Source organism: Salvelinus fontinalis, chromosome 14 (assembly GCF_029448725.1).
Source record: "Salvelinus fontinalis isolate EN_2023a chromosome 14, ASM2944872v1, whole genome shotgun sequence".
Classification (NCBI taxonomy): Eukaryota; Metazoa; Chordata; class Actinopteri; order Salmoniformes; family Salmonidae; genus Salvelinus; species Salvelinus fontinalis.
Genome location: NC_074678.1, coordinates 30,505,335 through 30,524,021, shown reverse-complemented (window position 1 = coordinate 30,524,021; position 18,687 = coordinate 30,505,335). Strand labels below are relative to the sequence as shown.

General features: G+C 41.9%; 1 protein-coding gene across 1 annotated transcript in view; it reads left to right on the top strand.

Annotated features, from left to right (window-relative positions):
- LOC129810604 (ephrin type-B receptor 1-like) overlaps nucleotides 1-18,687 on the top strand; it is a 235,345-nt gene that overhangs the window by 196,297 nt on the left and 20,361 nt on the right. The window contains exons 11-13 of the mRNA XM_055861287.1: nucleotides 2,670-2,858; nucleotides 3,425-3,672; nucleotides 9,237-9,452. Of these exons, the coding sequence (XP_055717262.1) occupies nucleotides 2,670-2,858; nucleotides 3,425-3,672; nucleotides 9,237-9,452 (653 nt within the window). The remainder of the gene's footprint in view (nucleotides 1-2,669; nucleotides 2,859-3,424; nucleotides 3,673-9,236; nucleotides 9,453-18,687) is intronic.

The window sequence follows — 18,687 nt, the reverse complement described above, 5'->3', positions numbered from 1 at the left end:
GTCAAATCGGAGGGCATGTTGTCCGGTCCTCTGGCAGTCTCTATGGGGGTACCACAGGGTTCAATTCTCGGGCCGACTCTTTTCTCTGTATACATCAATGATGTTGCTCTTGCTGCGGGCGATTCCCTGACCCACCTCTACGCAGACGACACCATTCTGTATACTTCCGGCCCTTCCCTGGACACTGTGATATCTAACCTCCAAACGAGCTTCAATGCCATACAACACTCCTTCCGTGGCCTCCAACTGCTCTTAAACGCTAGTAAAACCAAATGCATGCTTTTCAACCGTTCGCTGCCTGCACCCGCACGCCCGACTAGCATCACCACCCTGGACGGTTCCGACCTAGAATATGTGGACATCTATAAGTACCTAGGTGTCTGGCTAGACTGCAAACTCTCCTTCCAGACTCATATCAAACATCTCCAATCCAAAATCAAATCTAGAGTCGGCTTTCTATTCCGGAACAAAGCCTCCTTCACTCACGCCGCCAAACTTACCCTAGTAAAACTGACTATCCTACCGATCCTCGACTTTGGCGATGTCATCTACAAAATAGCTTCCAATACTCTACTCAGCAAACTGGATGCAGTTTATCACAGTGCCATCCGTTTTGTTACTAAAGCACCTTATACGACCCACCACTGCGACCTGTATGCCCTAGTCGGCTGGCCCTCGCTACATGTTCGTCGTCAGACCCACTGGCTCCAGGTCATCTACAAGGCTATGGTAGGTAAAGTGCCGCCTTATCTCAGTTCACTGGTCACGATGGCTACACCCACCCGTAGCACGCGCTCCAGCAGGTGTATCTCACTGATCATCCCTAAAGCCAAAACTTCATTTGGACGCCTTTCCTTCCAGTTCTCTGCTGCCTGCGACTGGAACGAATTGCAAAAATCTCTGAAGTTGGAGACTTTTATCTCCCTCAACAACTTTAAAAATCTGCTATCCGAGCAGCTAACCGATCGCTGCAGCTGTACATAGTCCATCTGTAAACTACCCACCCAATTTACCTACCTCACCCCCATACTCCTTTTATTTATTTACTTTTCTGCTCTTTTGCACACCAGTATCTCTTCTTGCACATGATCATCTGATGATTTATCACTCCAGTGTTAATCTGCTAAATTGTAATTATTCGATTTATTGCCTACCTCATGCCTTTTGCACACATTGTATATAGATTCTCTTTTTCCTACCATGTTATTGACTTGTTTATTGTTTACTCCATGTGTAACTCTGTGTTGTTGTCTGTTCACACTGCTATGCTTTATCTTGGCCAGGTCGCAGTTGCAAATGAGAACTTGTTCTCAACTAGCCTACCTGGTTAAATAAAGGTGAAATAAAAATCACTGAGACATTAAAGGCTGCTGCCTACATACATAGACTTGAAATGACTGGCCACTTAAATAAATGGAACACTAGTCACTTTAATAATGTTTACATATCTTGCTTTACTCATCTTGTATATACTGTATTCTATGCTATTCTACTGTATCTTAGTCTATGCTGCTCTGACATTGCTCGTCCACATATATTCTTAATTCCGTTCCTTTGTTAGATATTACTGCAATGTTGGAGCTAGAAACACAAGCATTTTGCTACACCCGCAGTAACATCTGCTATACATGCGTATGTGACCAATAAAATTTGATTTGATTTGACATGAGTCTGTAATCGCTGCCAAAGGTGCTTCAACAAAGTACTGAGTAAAGGGTCTGAATACTTATGTAAATGTGATATTTAAGTTTTTATTTTTAATACATTTGCAAAAATTTCTTAACCTGTTTTTGTTTCGTCATTATGGGGTATTGTGTGTAGATTGATGAGGATCTTTAAAAAAAATTTTTTTTTTAGAATAAGGCTGTAACAAAATGTTGGAAAAGTCCAAGGGTCTAAATACTTTCCGAATGCACTGTATATACTGTATTCTAGTCCAGGCTCATCCTATATAATTACTGTGGAACGCTTTCAACACCTTGTAGAGTCCATGCCCCAACGAATTGAGGCTGTTCTGAGGGCAAAAGGGGTGTGGGGTTGTGTGTATTGTTTTGTATTTTTAGGTATTACTGCACTGTTGGAGGTAGAAACACAAGCATTTCACTGCACCTACATAACATCTGCAAAATATGTGTACCCGACCAATAACATTTGATTTTATTAATGTTAGGGCCTCATAAAATCGGTTCCAGGACAACAGTCAAGATCGACTCTTCAGTCTAAAAAAACACATTTCTGCCCACTCACACACATACACACTTGCCAAATCACACACATATTTTTGTAAGGGTCTCTGCATTCTGTATTTCTCATTTGGCCATTGCTCCGGATGACAGTAGCACTCAGATTCCAAGCTACTATTGTCAGTGACTCACCCCTATCATCTGTGCAGAGGGTAATGTGATATTGTGTCATTTTTATCAGTTTATGCTCAGTTGCTGAAGGTGGGAGAGAGGAGCCAAGGAAATTGCCTTCCACAGCAATTACGGGAAATAGTTTACATCTGTGTGTGAGAGCAAGAGAGAGAGTCTGAGAAGAAAAACATGGAGATGACACGCACACACATACTGTACATACATATAGTCACACACGGACAACCACTGATGATGTATTTGTTTGAGCTTCCCCGTGCTCATCCTAACCTCTCCTCCTCCTCGGCTTTGTTCCAGAACTCTCTCTGAGACCGGACTTGTCCAACTGCCCTTCCCCCATGGGATGCCCCACCCACTTCTCTGGCTCACCAGGGATTAAGATCTACATCGATCCCTTCACCTATGAGGACCCCAACGAGGCCGTCCGAGAGTTTGCCAAGGAGATTGATGTGTCTTGTGTGAAGATCGAGGAGGTCATTGGTGCAGGTGACATGGAGTACCTCTGCTGCATCCATGAATCTATATAATTTTCTCCTCCACTTTCTCTTTACCTGTACAGCATCCAGGTGTTAGCACAGCTATTCAGTTTTTTTAAAACCACTTTTTCCATCTAATTTGTTTTGCTTTTAGATAGAGAACCATATCCACTACACAGAGCTCCTCTCTTGACAGAGAGCAATTTTAGCCGCTATCTCAGTAACCGGACCGCCTCCATTCATCTATAATTCATGCTGATTTTATCTGTTGGGGACATTTATTTTTTTACTTGACTTGACATATTCATGCATTCAGCAAAAGAACGGTCCTCTCACTGGCTGATGTTTGACATCTGCGGACTTGTCAGCACAGCACTTGTCTTATGACCCTGAAACTGGGCTCTATTATCTCTGTGTCTGTCACACATACAGTGTTTTATCTTTATGGGGACTTTTGATTGTACATGTGCTATATGTATTAGAATAGGAAGATAAAATATATGGCATCAACTTGCATACATGTAGCTGGCTTTGTAATAATGTAATCAATCAGTAATCCCATGTCTTTCCCTCCAGGCGAGTTTGGGGAGGTGTATAAGGGTCGTCTGAAGCCGGCTGGGAAGAGGGAACTGTACGTGGCCATTAAGACCCTGAAGGCGGGCTACGTGGAGAAGCAGAGGCGGGACTTCCTGTCTGAGGCCAGCATCATGGGCCAGTTTGACCACCCCAACATCATCCGACTGGAGGGTGTGGTCACTAAGAGCCGGCCAGTCATGATCATCACAGAGTTTATGGAGAACGGGGCCCTGGACTCCTTCCTGAGGGTGAGAAAGGGAGTACTGCTTTGTCATTATGTTTTAACCTCCTCTGTTCAGAACACCACCCCGGGCACAGCTTTCACTTAATAGGGCCACTGTGTGGTTTCATACAGTGCCTTCAGAAAGTATTCACACCCATTTACTTTTTCCACATTTTGTTGTGTTACAAAGTGGGATTAAAATGGATTTAATTGTTATTTTTTTGTCAACAATACACACAAAATACTCTGTAATGTCAAAGTGGAAGAAAATTATTATAAATTGTTTAAATTGACGGAAAATAAAACACTAATATATCTTGATTAGATAAGTATTCAACCCCCTGAGTCAATACATGTTATAATCATGTATTGACTCAGAGTCTTTCTGGGTAAATCTCTGTATAGTATTTGCCCATTTTTCTTAAAAAATGTGTCAAGCTCTGTCAAGTTGGTTGTTGGTCATTGCTAGACAGCCATTTTCATGTCTTGCCATTGATTTTCAAGCAGATTTTAAGTCAAAACTGTAACTAATCCACTCAGGAACATTCAATTGTGTCTTGGTAAATATCTCCAGTGTATATTTGGCCTTGTGTTTTAGGTTATTGTCCTGCTGAAAGGTGAATTTGTCTGAGTGTCTGTCGGAAAGCAGAATGAACCAGGTTTTCCTCTAGGATTTTGCCTGTGCTTAGCTCTATTCCGTTTCTTTTTATCCTAAAAACTCCCTAGTTATTGCTGATGACAAGCATACCCATAACATGCAGCCACCACCATTCTTGAAAGTATGAAGAGTGGTACTCAGTGATGTGTTAGATTTCCCCCAAATGTACTTATATTTGTAAGAAAGATTCACAGCTGACATACTTATAAGTATATCACATACTTTCCGAAGGCACTTTATATGAATCATATTGATCGATCAGCTGAAGCTTTTATAGTTAATTTGACAGTCTTACACAAACAGTGAAGTATGATTATTGAGAATAGTTGGCACAAGGATTATGACAATGGAGATTTAAAGCTATCTGGAGGATAAAGGTTTTTCGATATAGCAGGGAATTGAGATCTGATAAACAACCTTGGCATGAATTGGAAAAAAAATCTAAAGCTTGTGTGTGTAAGCACGATTTCTATTTATCAATAACATTTGATTTCTCCTAATGTAATTCATGAGATTAACGTAAAGGCAATTGTTCCACCAAGAGCTCTTTGAGGTAATGTAGCTAATATATTCACAGTGCCCTGATTCAAAGTGTCAGCCTGGCACAGTTTAGAGCTTCTTCTAACTCCTTGGAAACAGAGAACATGGAATCCAATCAATACGTGGCCTAGTTTTCTAATCCCCTCAACCTGTTTCCTCCTCTCTTTGATCCTGGGCTCGTTTGAAGCGGGGCTTTGAACACCCCTTTGATGTCCGCTCCCTCACCAGGCCCCTCTTCCGAGCCACCGCACTTGACTCCCGCAGCCATCGATTTCTGGGTTGTTTTTCTTCTGGCATGCCCATGTTGCTGGCGCAGGGAGCCACAGTTGAATGAGCACCCCGCTCTGAGTGTTGGAGATGCCCACTGAGGCCACACCAGAGGGTCAGACCTGCCGTGACTCATGGGAGGGGGTTATCCACCTTGGTAGGGGCCACTAATAAACAGCCAAGCTGGGGATAAGGAAGCAGAGTGAGAAAGATTAAAGACATGGAGCCACTGGGGCTTAACATATATGTTTTATTTATTGTCACATACACCGGATAGGTGCAGTGGAATGTGTAGTTTTACAGGGACAGCAATAGTTTTACGCCTGGCCGGTGTTATGGGCTGCCCTTAGGGGGGCTGGTCTGCCCTACCATAGCTCCTTGCCCGTGCAAATAAAATATTTAAAAATGTATAATTTATTTAACCGAGACAAGCTCCATCGATCTCAGATAAAGCATTTGCACGAGTTAAACAGCGCCCCTCTGTCACAGTATGTATAGCCCATGTATCTGATGCTGTCTGTCCAAAATTAGTATGGTATGTCATACTCTTTTTGGCCAGACCGCATCAGATACATTAGCTACATCTAGTAAGACAGGGGTGCTGTTTTGCTTTGCTTTCTCCGGTAAGATATTTTCAGCTACTGTTCGGATGCTGGAGGTATTTTGGATGAATGTGCGAAGGTAACCTACTTTTTGAAGTGATGAAAACATCATGACTGGTTGTGCTCATGCCACAGTAACACTAGAACTGCTAAAGCAGTCATTTGGACTGCTCATGAATTACATTATATTACTCTGCAATGTTTAAAGTCATAAGTCTATATAACATACTGTCATTGTTAGAATCTTAATATCACAAACAGAACTGGAGATATGTAATTTTTTGAATTTTTTTCTGTGGTTGCCCCTCCTCCCGACTGTAGGGCCCGATCCCCTCCTTCTCCTGATACTGATCCCCTCCTTCTCCTGGTACTGATCCCCTCCTTCTCCTGGTACTGATCCCCTCCTTCTCCTGGTACTGTGCCCAGTTGATAATCACCCCTAATTTGCCGTGCCCAATTGATAAGCACTCCGATAATTGCCTCGAAACTGAATCTAAACTATATCTAAACTAATTTCACACGTCTAACAACAGGTGGAATACAGTATTATGTAATCACCGATTGTGATTGAAGAACAAGGTGGGCCATTCCATTGTATTTATCTAATTATAATCTCTAAATGGTATGTACCCTATATACTTAGGACGGCAGGTGGTGGTTAGTGGTTAGAGCATTGGACCAGTAACCGAATGGTTGCTGGATTGAATCCCCGAGCTGACAAGGTAAAAATCTGTCCTTCTGCCCCCGAACAAGGCAGTTAACCCACTGTTCCCTGGTAATATGTCATTGTAAATAAATATTTGTTCTTAACTGACTTGCCTTGTTTTATACTCCAGTTGATAATACAAAGGTTAAATATATCAGTCTATGGAATCCAAGCAGTCTACTCTGGCCTACTTGGAGTGTGTGCGTAATTTACAATGGCAAGAAGACCAAGACAAATGGATGCACATTCTGTGTCAGCGTTGCTACAAAATCTGAATCAAAACATCTCAGACAGTGGGGAAGAAATGAATAATCTCTGATGATTATTCTTCTGATTCTGAGCTTCAGCCAGAACCTACACCTCCTAAGGCAAAGCACAAAAAAGCCAGAACGGTGCGCACTGAGCAGGTGCCCATGCCACCACCAAATGAAATGGTGAGACAGGAGAGAGGAAGGGATGGCACCATTTGGATAGAACATACGGGTTACAATGCTACGGGATGATTATCAGCACAAAATGTCACCACTGAGAGAGGGGACCCAAAATCTCAAGCAAAAAAATACATCAGCAATGCTTTTGTTGTTTATGTGACATGGACATGCTCTAAGTGATGCCATTGCGTTAAGATGCACACCTTATAAGCACGAGCTGACAATAATTTACTATTTTTTACTGTTGTCATATGAGGAACACTTGGCACTTATAATTATTCATCATTTGACCACACGTCTTGCTGACCGTGCGTATTGGTGGTTGGGGTATTTCTTTTATTACCACATTCCAAAACATGTTTTCTGTTGCATAGTTGTAACAAAGACACTCCACAAATAAAATTGATTGAACACCTAAATATTATTTCTATATTTTTTTTTACATAAAAAAAACGTCCGACTTCAATATGTATATGTTTACATACACTTAGGTTGGAGTCATTAAAACTTGTTTTTCAACTACTCCATAAATTCTTGTTCACAAACTATAGTTTTGGAAAGTCGGTCAGGACATCTACTTCGTGCATGACACAAGTAATTTTTCCAACAATTGTTTACAGACAGATTATTTCACTTATAATTCACTATATCACAATTCCAGTGTGTCAGAAGTTTACATACGCTAAGTTGACTGTGCCTTTAAACAGCCTGGAAAATTCCAGAAAATTATGTCATGACTTTAGAAGCTTCTGATAGGCTAATTGACATAATTTGAGTCAATTGGAGGTGTACCTGTGGATGTATTTCAAGGCCGACTTTCAAACTCAGTGTCTCTTTGCTTGACATCATGGGAAAATCAAAAGAAATCAGGCAAGACCTCAGAAAAAAAATGGCAGACAACAAGTCTGGTTCATCCTTGGGAGCAATTTCCAAACGCCTGAAGGTACCACGTTCATCTGTACAAACAATAGTACGCAAGTATAAACACCATGGGACCATGCAGCCGTCATACCGCTCAGGAAGGAGACACGTTCTGTCTCCTAGAGATGAACGTACTTTGGTGCGAAAAGATCAAATCAATCGCAGAACAACCGCAAAGGACCTTGTGAAGATGCTGGAGGAAACCGGTCCAAAAGTGTCTATATCCACAGTAAAATGAGTCCTATATGGACATAACCTGAAAGGCCGATGAGCAAGGAAGAAGCCACTGCTCCAAAACTGCCATAAAAAAGCCAGACTACAAAGAGGCAACAAAGAGACCAAAGATACCATTGAAGGAGCTGCAAAGCTCAACAGGGGAGATTGGAGTATCTGTCCATAGGACCACTTTAAGCCGTACACTCCACAATGTAGAAAATAGTAAAAATAAAGAAAAACACTGGAATGAGTAGGTGTGTCAACAGTTTTGACTAGTACTGTATGTGTTTGTATATATACTTATTTTTCAGTTTATTAGGTACACCCGTCTACTAACGCGTCGGACCCCCCTTTGCCACCAGAACAGCCTGAATTCTTTGGGGCATGGAAACACTGCTTAATTGGTATCAAGGGACCTAACGTGTTCATGGAAAACATTCGCCACAGCATTACACCACCGCCACTGGCCTTAACTGTTGACACCAGGCAGGATCAGGCCATGGACTGCTTTCGCCAAATCCTGACTCTGCCATCAGTATGATGCAACAGGAACCGGGATTCTCAAGACCAGGCGATGTTTTTCCACTCCTCAATTAACCTGTATTCGTGATTGCGTGCCCACTGGAGCCGCTTCTTTTTCTTTTTATCTGATAGGAGTGGAACCCTGTGTGGTTTTCTGCTGCAATACCCCATCCGTGACAAGGACCAACGAGTTGTGACTTCCGAGACGCCATTCTGTTTGTGGCTCGCCTGTTAGCTTCCACGATTCTTGCAGTTCTCCTTCGACCTCTCACCAACGAGTTGTTTTTGCACACAGGACTGCCGTTGACTTTTTTGTTTTGCACCATTCTCTATAAACTTTAGATACTGTTGTGCCTGAAAAGCCCACTGTCATGCGTGAAAAGCCCATACCACGCTCAAAGTTGCTTAGATCACACTATTTGCCCATTCTAACGTTCAATCTAACAGTAACTGAATGCCTCTATGCCTGTCTGCCTGCTTTATATAGCAGGCCACGTGGCTCACTGTCTGTAGGAGCGAACCATTTTCATGAACGGGGTGGTGTACCTAATAAGATTTATTAGCACAAAGAAACTGCTCCACCAATTTTTGAAACTTTACCTTTGCATCTCCAACACAAGGACATTCTAGATACATAGTGGGAGTATTATTTTCCCAAGAATCTTTACTATGTTATTACCTCTAAAGTGACATAATTTCCTCTGTCCCCTGGCCCCTGCACTGCAGCAAAACGACGGGCAGTTCACAGTGATCCAGCTAGTGGGGATGATGCGTGGCATCGCCGCAGGCATGAAGTACCTGGCAGAGATGAACTATGTCCACAGAGACCTGGCCGCCCGCAACATCTTGGTCAACAGCAACCTGGTCTGCAAGGTGTCCGACTTCGGCCTGTCCCGTTACCTGCAGGATGACACATCAGACCCCACCTATACTAGCTCCCTGGTGAGTACCCTGTCTGTCGAGAGTTGGGGGATTCAATAGTTGACCATGGTTTTTTATTTGTGTCTGTGGTGAATAAGGATTATACTATGTCAAATGTCACTCTTCTTTCACCAGAATCATATCTTATAACAACGTCTACAGTATGTATGAGTATAACTTGCTATAACTACAGTATGCTGTATTGCACTACTGCAGCAAAATGCACAAGTTGATGAATTGCAATCTTGATGAGTTCTGACTCTTCTCACAATTCTTTGGTTAAAACTGAAATTCAATAGAAAAAAACGTTTTCACAATTCTGTGTCTGTCTGGCTGTGTGCAGGAGGCATAACTTTATAATGAGTTTCCCATAGGGCAGCCTCCACAACAGCTCTAATCAGAACATCAACATTTTGAAAGGAAACAGTACATTTTTCTCTTTCCCGTTAGCAAAATGGACAGTATTACCACACAATGTGGAACACTTAACGTTGGCATTGTGAATGGAATAACAACCCATGTCTGAGATGAGTGTACATGTCTGCCCATGCAAAGACACTCTCTCACACAGTCATAGATTATAGCAAATTATTGATTGGTTCTTGCAAGAGCATTGTAGTAGACAACCCTGCAAGTATCATCTAAGATCTCTGCTAGGTTACACTGTCCTACCTCAGAGAGTAGTTGGATTTCATTTGGGTTTGATGATAAGCTCTTAAGTTATACTCTATATTGTAGATTTCCCACTTCGTATTTCCTCCGCTAGAATCATCATCTCCTGAAGAAACCATTGGTGTCTGGATGTTTGAGGGTATACAGTAAGTGAGAGTGTGCCTGACTGTGTGGATGTGGGTGAGTATGTTGGAGAGGCAGTGTGTATTGGTCCTGTCATGGTTGGCCCAGATGCTGACCCTGTGGTTCTGGGTGGATGGCTGAGGGGGGCTGGAGAAGCTGGGGGGCTATGGCCATGCTTTGTTTGCTGCCTGCTTATTAAGACAGTCTTAGCCACTCCTGGTCTGCCCCACTTCCCTGCTCCACTCTCTTTGCTCCACTCTTATTTGCCGCAGGTTTGCTAGCGTGAGGTTAGGGCATCTCGACATTAAGATCTTGATGGCGTAGTAGTCTGATTGACCCATACACCCTAGAATCTCCATCTGTCTAATGCTTTCAAAATGGCAGGAAATGGAGGTATATAGTGGGATGAAATATAACCAGCTCTGTCTATTTACAGTGGTTGCTCCACTAAATGTTTTGTGATTATGCTGCGGGACTTAGAGGTAATTTGTGGTTTAGTACGGTACCCTGCGTTACCACGTCATTGCTCCAAACCAGCACAAGGGGGAGTTACAGCACTGATTATGCTTTTGGGTCCCAGGGAGCTACCGTGTCTCTAACTGACAATGAATGGGGGACATAAACCTAAATAGAAACTGAAAATTGTGCACGACTTCAGTATTACTTACAAAACTGTTGTTACACTAAGGTTTTTATTCTGAGAGAAACTTAGACTACAATTAGGGTGTGGAAAGTTAGGATTATTTTGCTCTTACTGTAGTACTGTAGCCTACTCCCGACCAGTCATGTTGTACAGAGCTTGAGTGGTGCAGCGGTCTAAGACACTGCATCGCTGTGTAAGCTGTGTTGCTACAGATGCTGTTTCAATACCTGTGCTGGCCTCGACTGGGGAAACCCATGAGTTGACTGTAGGTTTTTGGTTTCTCTCCCTCTAAAAACATAAACAAATAATTCTAAATAACAAACTGGCTTTATGTACAAATTAATGTTTCACCCCATATTCAAGAATGGCCTTTTTCTCGCTAATTTTACATTATTTGAAAACTAAATAATCTCCAAAAATATTGTTATTTTTTAAAACAAAGCGATTATTATTATTATTCATTTAGAATTATATAAAAGCCCCTTGGATATTCTCACAGATATTATTAACCCTGTTATTAGCAGAACAATATATATTGGTCATATTGGTCATGGCTCCCGAGTGGCGCACAATGGGATTTCCTTGCAGTTCTCCAGCTGTATCCAGTGAAATAGTGGGCGCACGAGGTTCAAGGCACAAAGGCAGGGGGCACGGGATGGGCCGTAGAGAAGACAAACCTAGCCCATGGGGAAGGGAGGAGGAGGAGGTGGACCCCCACCTTGCCCCACTGGGTAGCACAGAGCAACACTTTAAGGGGCATTCCACTAATAATGGAGCCTCAACTGGCAGCTTCATTAACCTGTCTAGGATCAGCGTGGCGCTAGCGGCACACCCCCCCCCCCCCCACTGAAAAACCAGTGCCGCGAAATTCAAAAAAAATATTTTTTTAAAATATTTAACTTTCACACATTAAAGTCCAATACAGCTAATGAAAGACACAGATCTTATGAATCCAGTCAACATTTCCGATTTTTAAAATGTTTTACAGGGAAGACACAATATGTAAAGATGTACATCTATTACCTAAAAACACATTAGCATAATCCACCATCTTTTATTTGTCCACCAACACCAGTAGCCATCACCAATTCGGCTAAACTAAGATATTTATAGCCCCTAACCAACAAAAAAACTCATTAGATGACAGTCTGATAACATATTTATGGTATGGGATAGGTTTTGTTAGAAAAAAGTGCATATTTCAGGTATATGGCATAGTTTACAATTGCACCCACCATCACAAATGGACTAGAATAATTACAATGAGCAACGTGTTTACCTAACTACTAATCATCAAACATTTCGTAAAAATACACAGCATACACGAATCGAAAGACACAGATCCTGTGAATACAGACAATATTTCAGATTTTCTAAGTGTCTTACAGCGAAAACACAATAAATCGTTATATTAGCTTAGCACATAGCAATTAGCAGCCCAGCATTGATTCTAGCCAAAGTGAGCGATAAAAGTCAACATCGCCAAAAGATATTAATTTTTTCACTAACCTTCTCAGAATTCTTCCGATGACACTCCTGTAACATCACATTACAACATGCATATACAGTTTGATCGAAAATGTTTATATTTAGCCACCAAAATCATGGTTAGACAATGTGAAATGTAACTCGGCTGGTCAGAATTTGTCCTTGCGCCACTTAGACAGTGATCTACTCTTATACATAAATACTCATAAACGTGACTAAAAAATATAGGGTGGACAGGGATTGATAGACAATTTAATTCTTAATACAATTGCGTTATTACATTTTTTAATTTATCCTTACTTTTCAATACAGTTTGCGCCAAGCGAAGCTACGTCAAAAAACATGGCGTCCTAAGCCACTAAAATGTTTCGACAGAAACACGATTTATCATAATAAAAATGTCCTACCTTGAGCTGTTCTTCCATCAGTATCTTGGGCAAAGGATCCTTTCTTGGGAGAAATCGTCTTTTGGTGGAAAGCTGTCCTCTTGCCATGTGGAAATGTCAACTACGTTCGGGATGAACTGAAAAGCGTGCCCAACTTTTCACATCGTTGCAAAAATAAATGTCCCAAAATCGCACTAAACGGATATAAATTGCTATAAAACGCTTTAAATTAACTACTTTGTGATGTTTGTAACTCCTATAACGAGTGAAAAGATGACCGGAGAAATATAACAGGCTAAACTAACGCTTGGAACAGGAGAGGGTCGGTGTCTTCCACGCGCATTACGCAGCAAGAAAAGACTTGCTAGCTAAAGGTTTTTTTCATTTGTAGGGCCTGTGAACGAGCAATCGAGCCCGTTGGAATCGTCATCACGTAAAGGCATCCAGGGGAAGACGTAAGAAGTGTCCGTATAGTCATAGCAACGACAGTGCCCTTTTAAATGACTTCAGAAAAGTGGCCAACGTTTCTCAAATCTGACTCCATGTCAGGGAAATTGCTGTAGAATGGGCTCTGTTCCACTTAGAGACAAAATTTCAACTCCTATAGAAACTATAGACTGTTTTCTATCCAATAATAATAATAATATGCATATTGTACGATCAAGGATTTTGTGGGAAGCCGTTTAAAAAATTAGCCACATTAGCATAAATAGTCTAAACAGCGCCCCCATCCCCAACAGGTTAAATAGTACCCACAAAACACCAGTCTCAACGTCAACGGTTTGGAGGCGACTCCGGGATGCTGGCCTTCTAGGCAGAGTTGCAAAGAAAAAGCCATATCTCAGACTGGCCAATAAAAATTAAGACGTGCAAAAGAACACAGACTCTGCTGGACAGAGGAACATCCCGGAGTCGCCTCTTCACCGTTGACGTTGAGACTGGTGTTTTGTGGGTACTATTTAATGAAGCTGCCAGTTGAGGACTTGTGAGGCGTCTGTTTCTCAAACTTGACACTCTAATGTACTTGTCCTCTTGCTCAGTTGTGCACCGGGCCTCCCACTCCTCTTTCTATTCTGGTTAGAGCCAGTTTGAGCTGTTCTGTGAAGGGAGTAGAACACAGCTTTGTACCGGATCTTCAGTTTCTTGGCAATTTCTCACATGGAATAGCCTTCATTTTTCAGAACAAGAATAGACTGACAAGTTTCATAAGAAAGTTCTTTGTCTCTAGCCATTTTGAGCCTATAATCGAACCCACAAATACTGATGCTCCAGATTCTCAACTAGTCTAAAGAAGGCCAGTTTTATTGCTTCTTTAATCAGTACAACAGTTTTCAGCTGTGCTGACATAATTGCAAAAGGGTTTTCTAATGATCAATTAGCCATTTAAAATGATAAACTTGGATTAGCTAACACAATGTGCCATTGGAACACAGGAGTGATGGTTGCTGACAATGGGCCTCTGTACGCCTATGTAGATATTGCATAAAAATCTGCCGTTTCCAGCTACAATAGTAATTTACAACATTGACAATGTCTACACTGTTTTTTTTATCAAGTTGATGTTATTTTAATGAACAAAAAATGTGCTTTTCTTTCAAAAACAAGGACATTTCTAAGTGACCCAAAACCTTTGAACGGCAGTGTAAGTATGTGTTGACTGAATATAAGCAAGTGATGTCTGCTAAATAATCAAGTTGATGGCACAGTCATATAGCCTCGGCACCTACACAAAGCTGCGTGTTGGCGACCTCATGCAACCGCAAAATGTTGGATATGTCACGCCCTGACCGCAGAGAGCTTTTTATGTCTCTATTTTGGTTTGGTCAGTGTGTGATTTGGGTGGCCATTCTATGTTCATTTTTCAATGTTTTCTGTTTTGTGTCTGCACCAGACAGAACTGTTTTAGTGTTGTTCTATTTTTGGTGATTTTGTCTCAGTGTCCAGTTTTAATTAAAAAAACATTAACACTTACCACGCTGCGCTTTGGTCCACACCTTCTTCAACAGACGGCCGTGACAGGATAAAGCATATACTGTACAGTACTGTATTTTTTCATCAGCATCTTTATGCTTTCAATGATAAAATAATGATAAAAATACTCTTTCAAAATACAGATGTTTATTTAGTTATGGATCCATAATGAGTTACTATGCGAATAAATATCACAAAATTAAATAAATATTGGAACAAAATTCATAATGAAGGTAAACAAATTGTTGCTTACTGGAAAATACGCCTTCAAACACACACGGTCACGTTGTATAGCGCCATAATGGCTATTAGCAGGTAGCTGGACAATAGACTTGCCTAGGAGGGTAGGGGGAGAATTCTATCGTCAAATGTATTTCTTAGTTGGGTTGACTGTATCACAACTGACCGTGATTGGTTGCAATTTCAGTTTAATCCACCAGAAAAGACAAAACAAATAATACAACAAAACGTATTATTATTATTACGTATCACATCCAACCGTGATTGCTCACCTCAACACCATTATCCCAGAAACCCTAGACCCACACCAATTTGCATACCACCCAAACAGATCCACAGATCAGGCAATCTCTATTGCACTCCACAGTGCCTTTTCCCACCTGGACAAAGGGAACACCTATATGAGAATGCTTTTCATTGACTACAGCTCATCATTCAACACCATAGTACCCTCAAAGCTCATCACTAAGCTAAGTATCCTGGGACTAAACACCTCCCTCTGCAACTGGATCCTGGACTTCCAGACGGCCGTCCCCAGGGTGGTGAGGGTAGGTAGCAACACATCTGCCACGCTGATCCTCAACACTGGAGTATCCCAGGGGTGCATGCTCAGTCCCTTCCTGTACTCCCTGTTCACCCACGACTTGGCCAGGCACGACTCCAACACCATCATTAAGTTTGCAGACGACACAACAGTGGTAGGCCTGATTACCGACAATGATGAGACAGCCTATAGGGAGGAAGTCAGAGACCTGGCCGGGTGGTGCCAGAATAACAACCTATCGCTCAATTTAACTAAGACTAAGGAGATGATTGTGCACTACAGGAAAAGGAGGACCGAGCACGTCCCCATTCTCATCGACAGGGCTGTAGTGGAGCAGGTTGAGAGCTTCAAGTTCCTTGGTGTCCACATCACCAACAAACTAGAATGGTCCAAACACACCAAGACAGTCGTGAAGAGGGCACGACAAAGCCTATTCCCCCACAGGAAACTAAAAAGATTTGGCATGGGTCCTCAGATCCTCAAAAGGTTCTACAGCTGCAACATTGAGAGCATCCTGACTGGTTGCATCACTGCCTAGAACGGCAACTGCTTGGCCTCCGACTGCAAGGCACTACAGGTTAGTGCGTACTGCCCAGTACATCACTGGGGCTAAACTGCCTGCCATCCAGGACCTCTACACCAGGTGGTGTCAGAGGAAGAGGAAGGCCCTAAAAATTGTCAAAGACCCCAGCCACCCCAGTCATAGACTGTTCTCTCTACTACCGCATGGCTAGCGGAACCGGAGCGCCAAGTCTAGGACCAAAAGGCTTCTCATCAGCTTTTACCCCCTGGCCATATGACTCCTGAACAGGTAATCAAATGGCTACCCAGACTATTTGCGTTGTGTGTCCCCTCAACCCCAAACCCCTCTTTTACACTGCTGCTACTCTCTGTTTATTGTATATTTATAGTCACTTTAACCGTACCTACATGTACATACTACCTCAGTTAGCCTGACTAACCGATGCACCCGCACATTGGCTACTCGGACTATCTGCATTGTGTACCGCCACCCACCACCCGCCAACCCCTCTTTTACGCTACTGCTACTCTCTGTTTATCATATATGCATAGTCACTTTAACTATACCTACATGTACATACTACCTCAATTATCCCGACTAACCGGTGCCTGTATATAGCCTCACTATTGTTATAGCCTCGCTAATGTATATAGTCTCGCTACTGTTATTTCTTACTGTCTTTTTACTGTTGTTGTTTATTTCTTTACTTATCCATTGCTCACCTAATACCTATTTTTTTACTTCAAAATTTAACTGTTTGTTAGAGCCTGTAAGTAAGCATTTCACTGTATTCGGTGCACGTGACAAATAAACTTGGTTGGGAGTCCCATAGGGCGGCGCTCAATTGGCTCAGCGTTTCTCTCCCTCTAAAAACATAATTATTATTTTGGCCTTTATTCAGATTACAATCGCTCACTTTCTTTTTTTTGATAACAAAATATCCTCCAAATTATCGTTATATACAGTATTATCAAGTTGACGGCACAGTCATATAGCCCGGCACCTACATAAAGCTGAGTGACTCACTCATTTGTGGCTTTGGATCAAAATAAATAAGTACCAGCATTCTTTCTGATAGTCTTTAATAAAGAAATGTTTTGGTTATCCTGACCTGGACACCATGTAGAGTATTATAATAGCCCTCCTGATTGGCGCAGCTGTCTAAGAGACTGCATCACAGTGCAAAATGCGTTGCTACAGATGTAGGTTCGATAACTGTGCCGGCTGCCCCCGGGAGACCCATATGTAATTATTGTCGGTCACGTCATAAAAAAAATACAAATCCGATATACTGTAGGCCTACCGTAGGCGACATGAGTCTCACTAGTGTTGATTAATGTGCTGTTAAAAATGGTGTAGGTCTTATTTATTTAAAGAGCATATTGAAGTTAGAAGCAATAGAATTTTAAGCAATAGCCTACCTGCTGTGATCACTATTTCAGCACCGTTTCGCGCTGCTCTGAGACAAGCATGGGGACTGGTCTTGATAAATCAATGAGATTTTTATTTTCACTAAATCTCCATTTGGGTATTGGTTAGACTACAATTATACAATGAGGGTGTGGAAATGTTAAGCTCTTAGTACTGTAGCCTACTCCCGATCGTCACGTTGTACAGCTCCATATTCTTGGAATAGAAACACCATAATATTAATCAAAATGTCTTAAAATTAGTCCCATAGACTATGTTCTTACAAAAAAAGGGTTTTAAATTCTCTAGTACAGCCACTATTGAAGGCTATCAAATGCTTCTCAAAGATGCTCTCTGGTGGTCAAACTAGCACTAACTAGCTTTAATGGTTACTATGGCTGACACTTAAATAATGTGCCATTGAATTCTGCTGCACCATGCAAGCTGTGCTGCAGTACGCTGCAACTTTTAAAGGAACAACCACTGTAAGTGAGCTCTCTCTCCTATAAGATGGGTTTGATGTGACAAATATGGCAGGGGTAGCTCCAATGCTTCAGTTTCTCATCATATCCCAACTCAACATGTGAAACGAACCTGGCCAACAGGCTAGCTGTTTCCATTACAGAGCTGAGCTGCTCCACTGCTGTTTGAAATGGGAAACAGAGCTATCTGGGCTGGGGTCACCCTTTTCACCTAACGAGCTCTACCCTGAGCACCTCAGACTGCACTGCTAAACAACATAATTGATTTCTTTCTGTTTGCTTGCCCTTTTAATTCCAGTTCTCCAGCCAATGTTCTGTTGGTTGGCTCTGAAAGGGCTTTTTGAGGTGAAAAGGTTATTTCTTAACCGCACCTGATAAAAACAAACAAACAGCTATTGGAGAGGTAAAGCATTTCTCCTACTTCCAACCGCAGTCTTTAAGTTGCTGACTGCAACCCATTGGCAGTCAATTACTAATTGAAAAGCATGTTCGATTTCACTGAGGAATTGCACAAGGGATACATACAATCTAATTGCTAATTGTTTATATCACATATTATACTCATATTATAATAAACCTGATATGATGGCTTTGGCCATGAGGGGCTCTTTTACTCACCTTTGTAGGGGAGATTTGTAGTGTGAGTGTGTGCAGTGACTTTTAGGCCTTTGTAAATGTCACACACATCATGGGGAGTGAGAGAGTTGAGACAGAAGAATGTAGAGGCCCAAAGCTGTACAGAACAAGCTATCAAAAAGCACCAGAACTGCACAG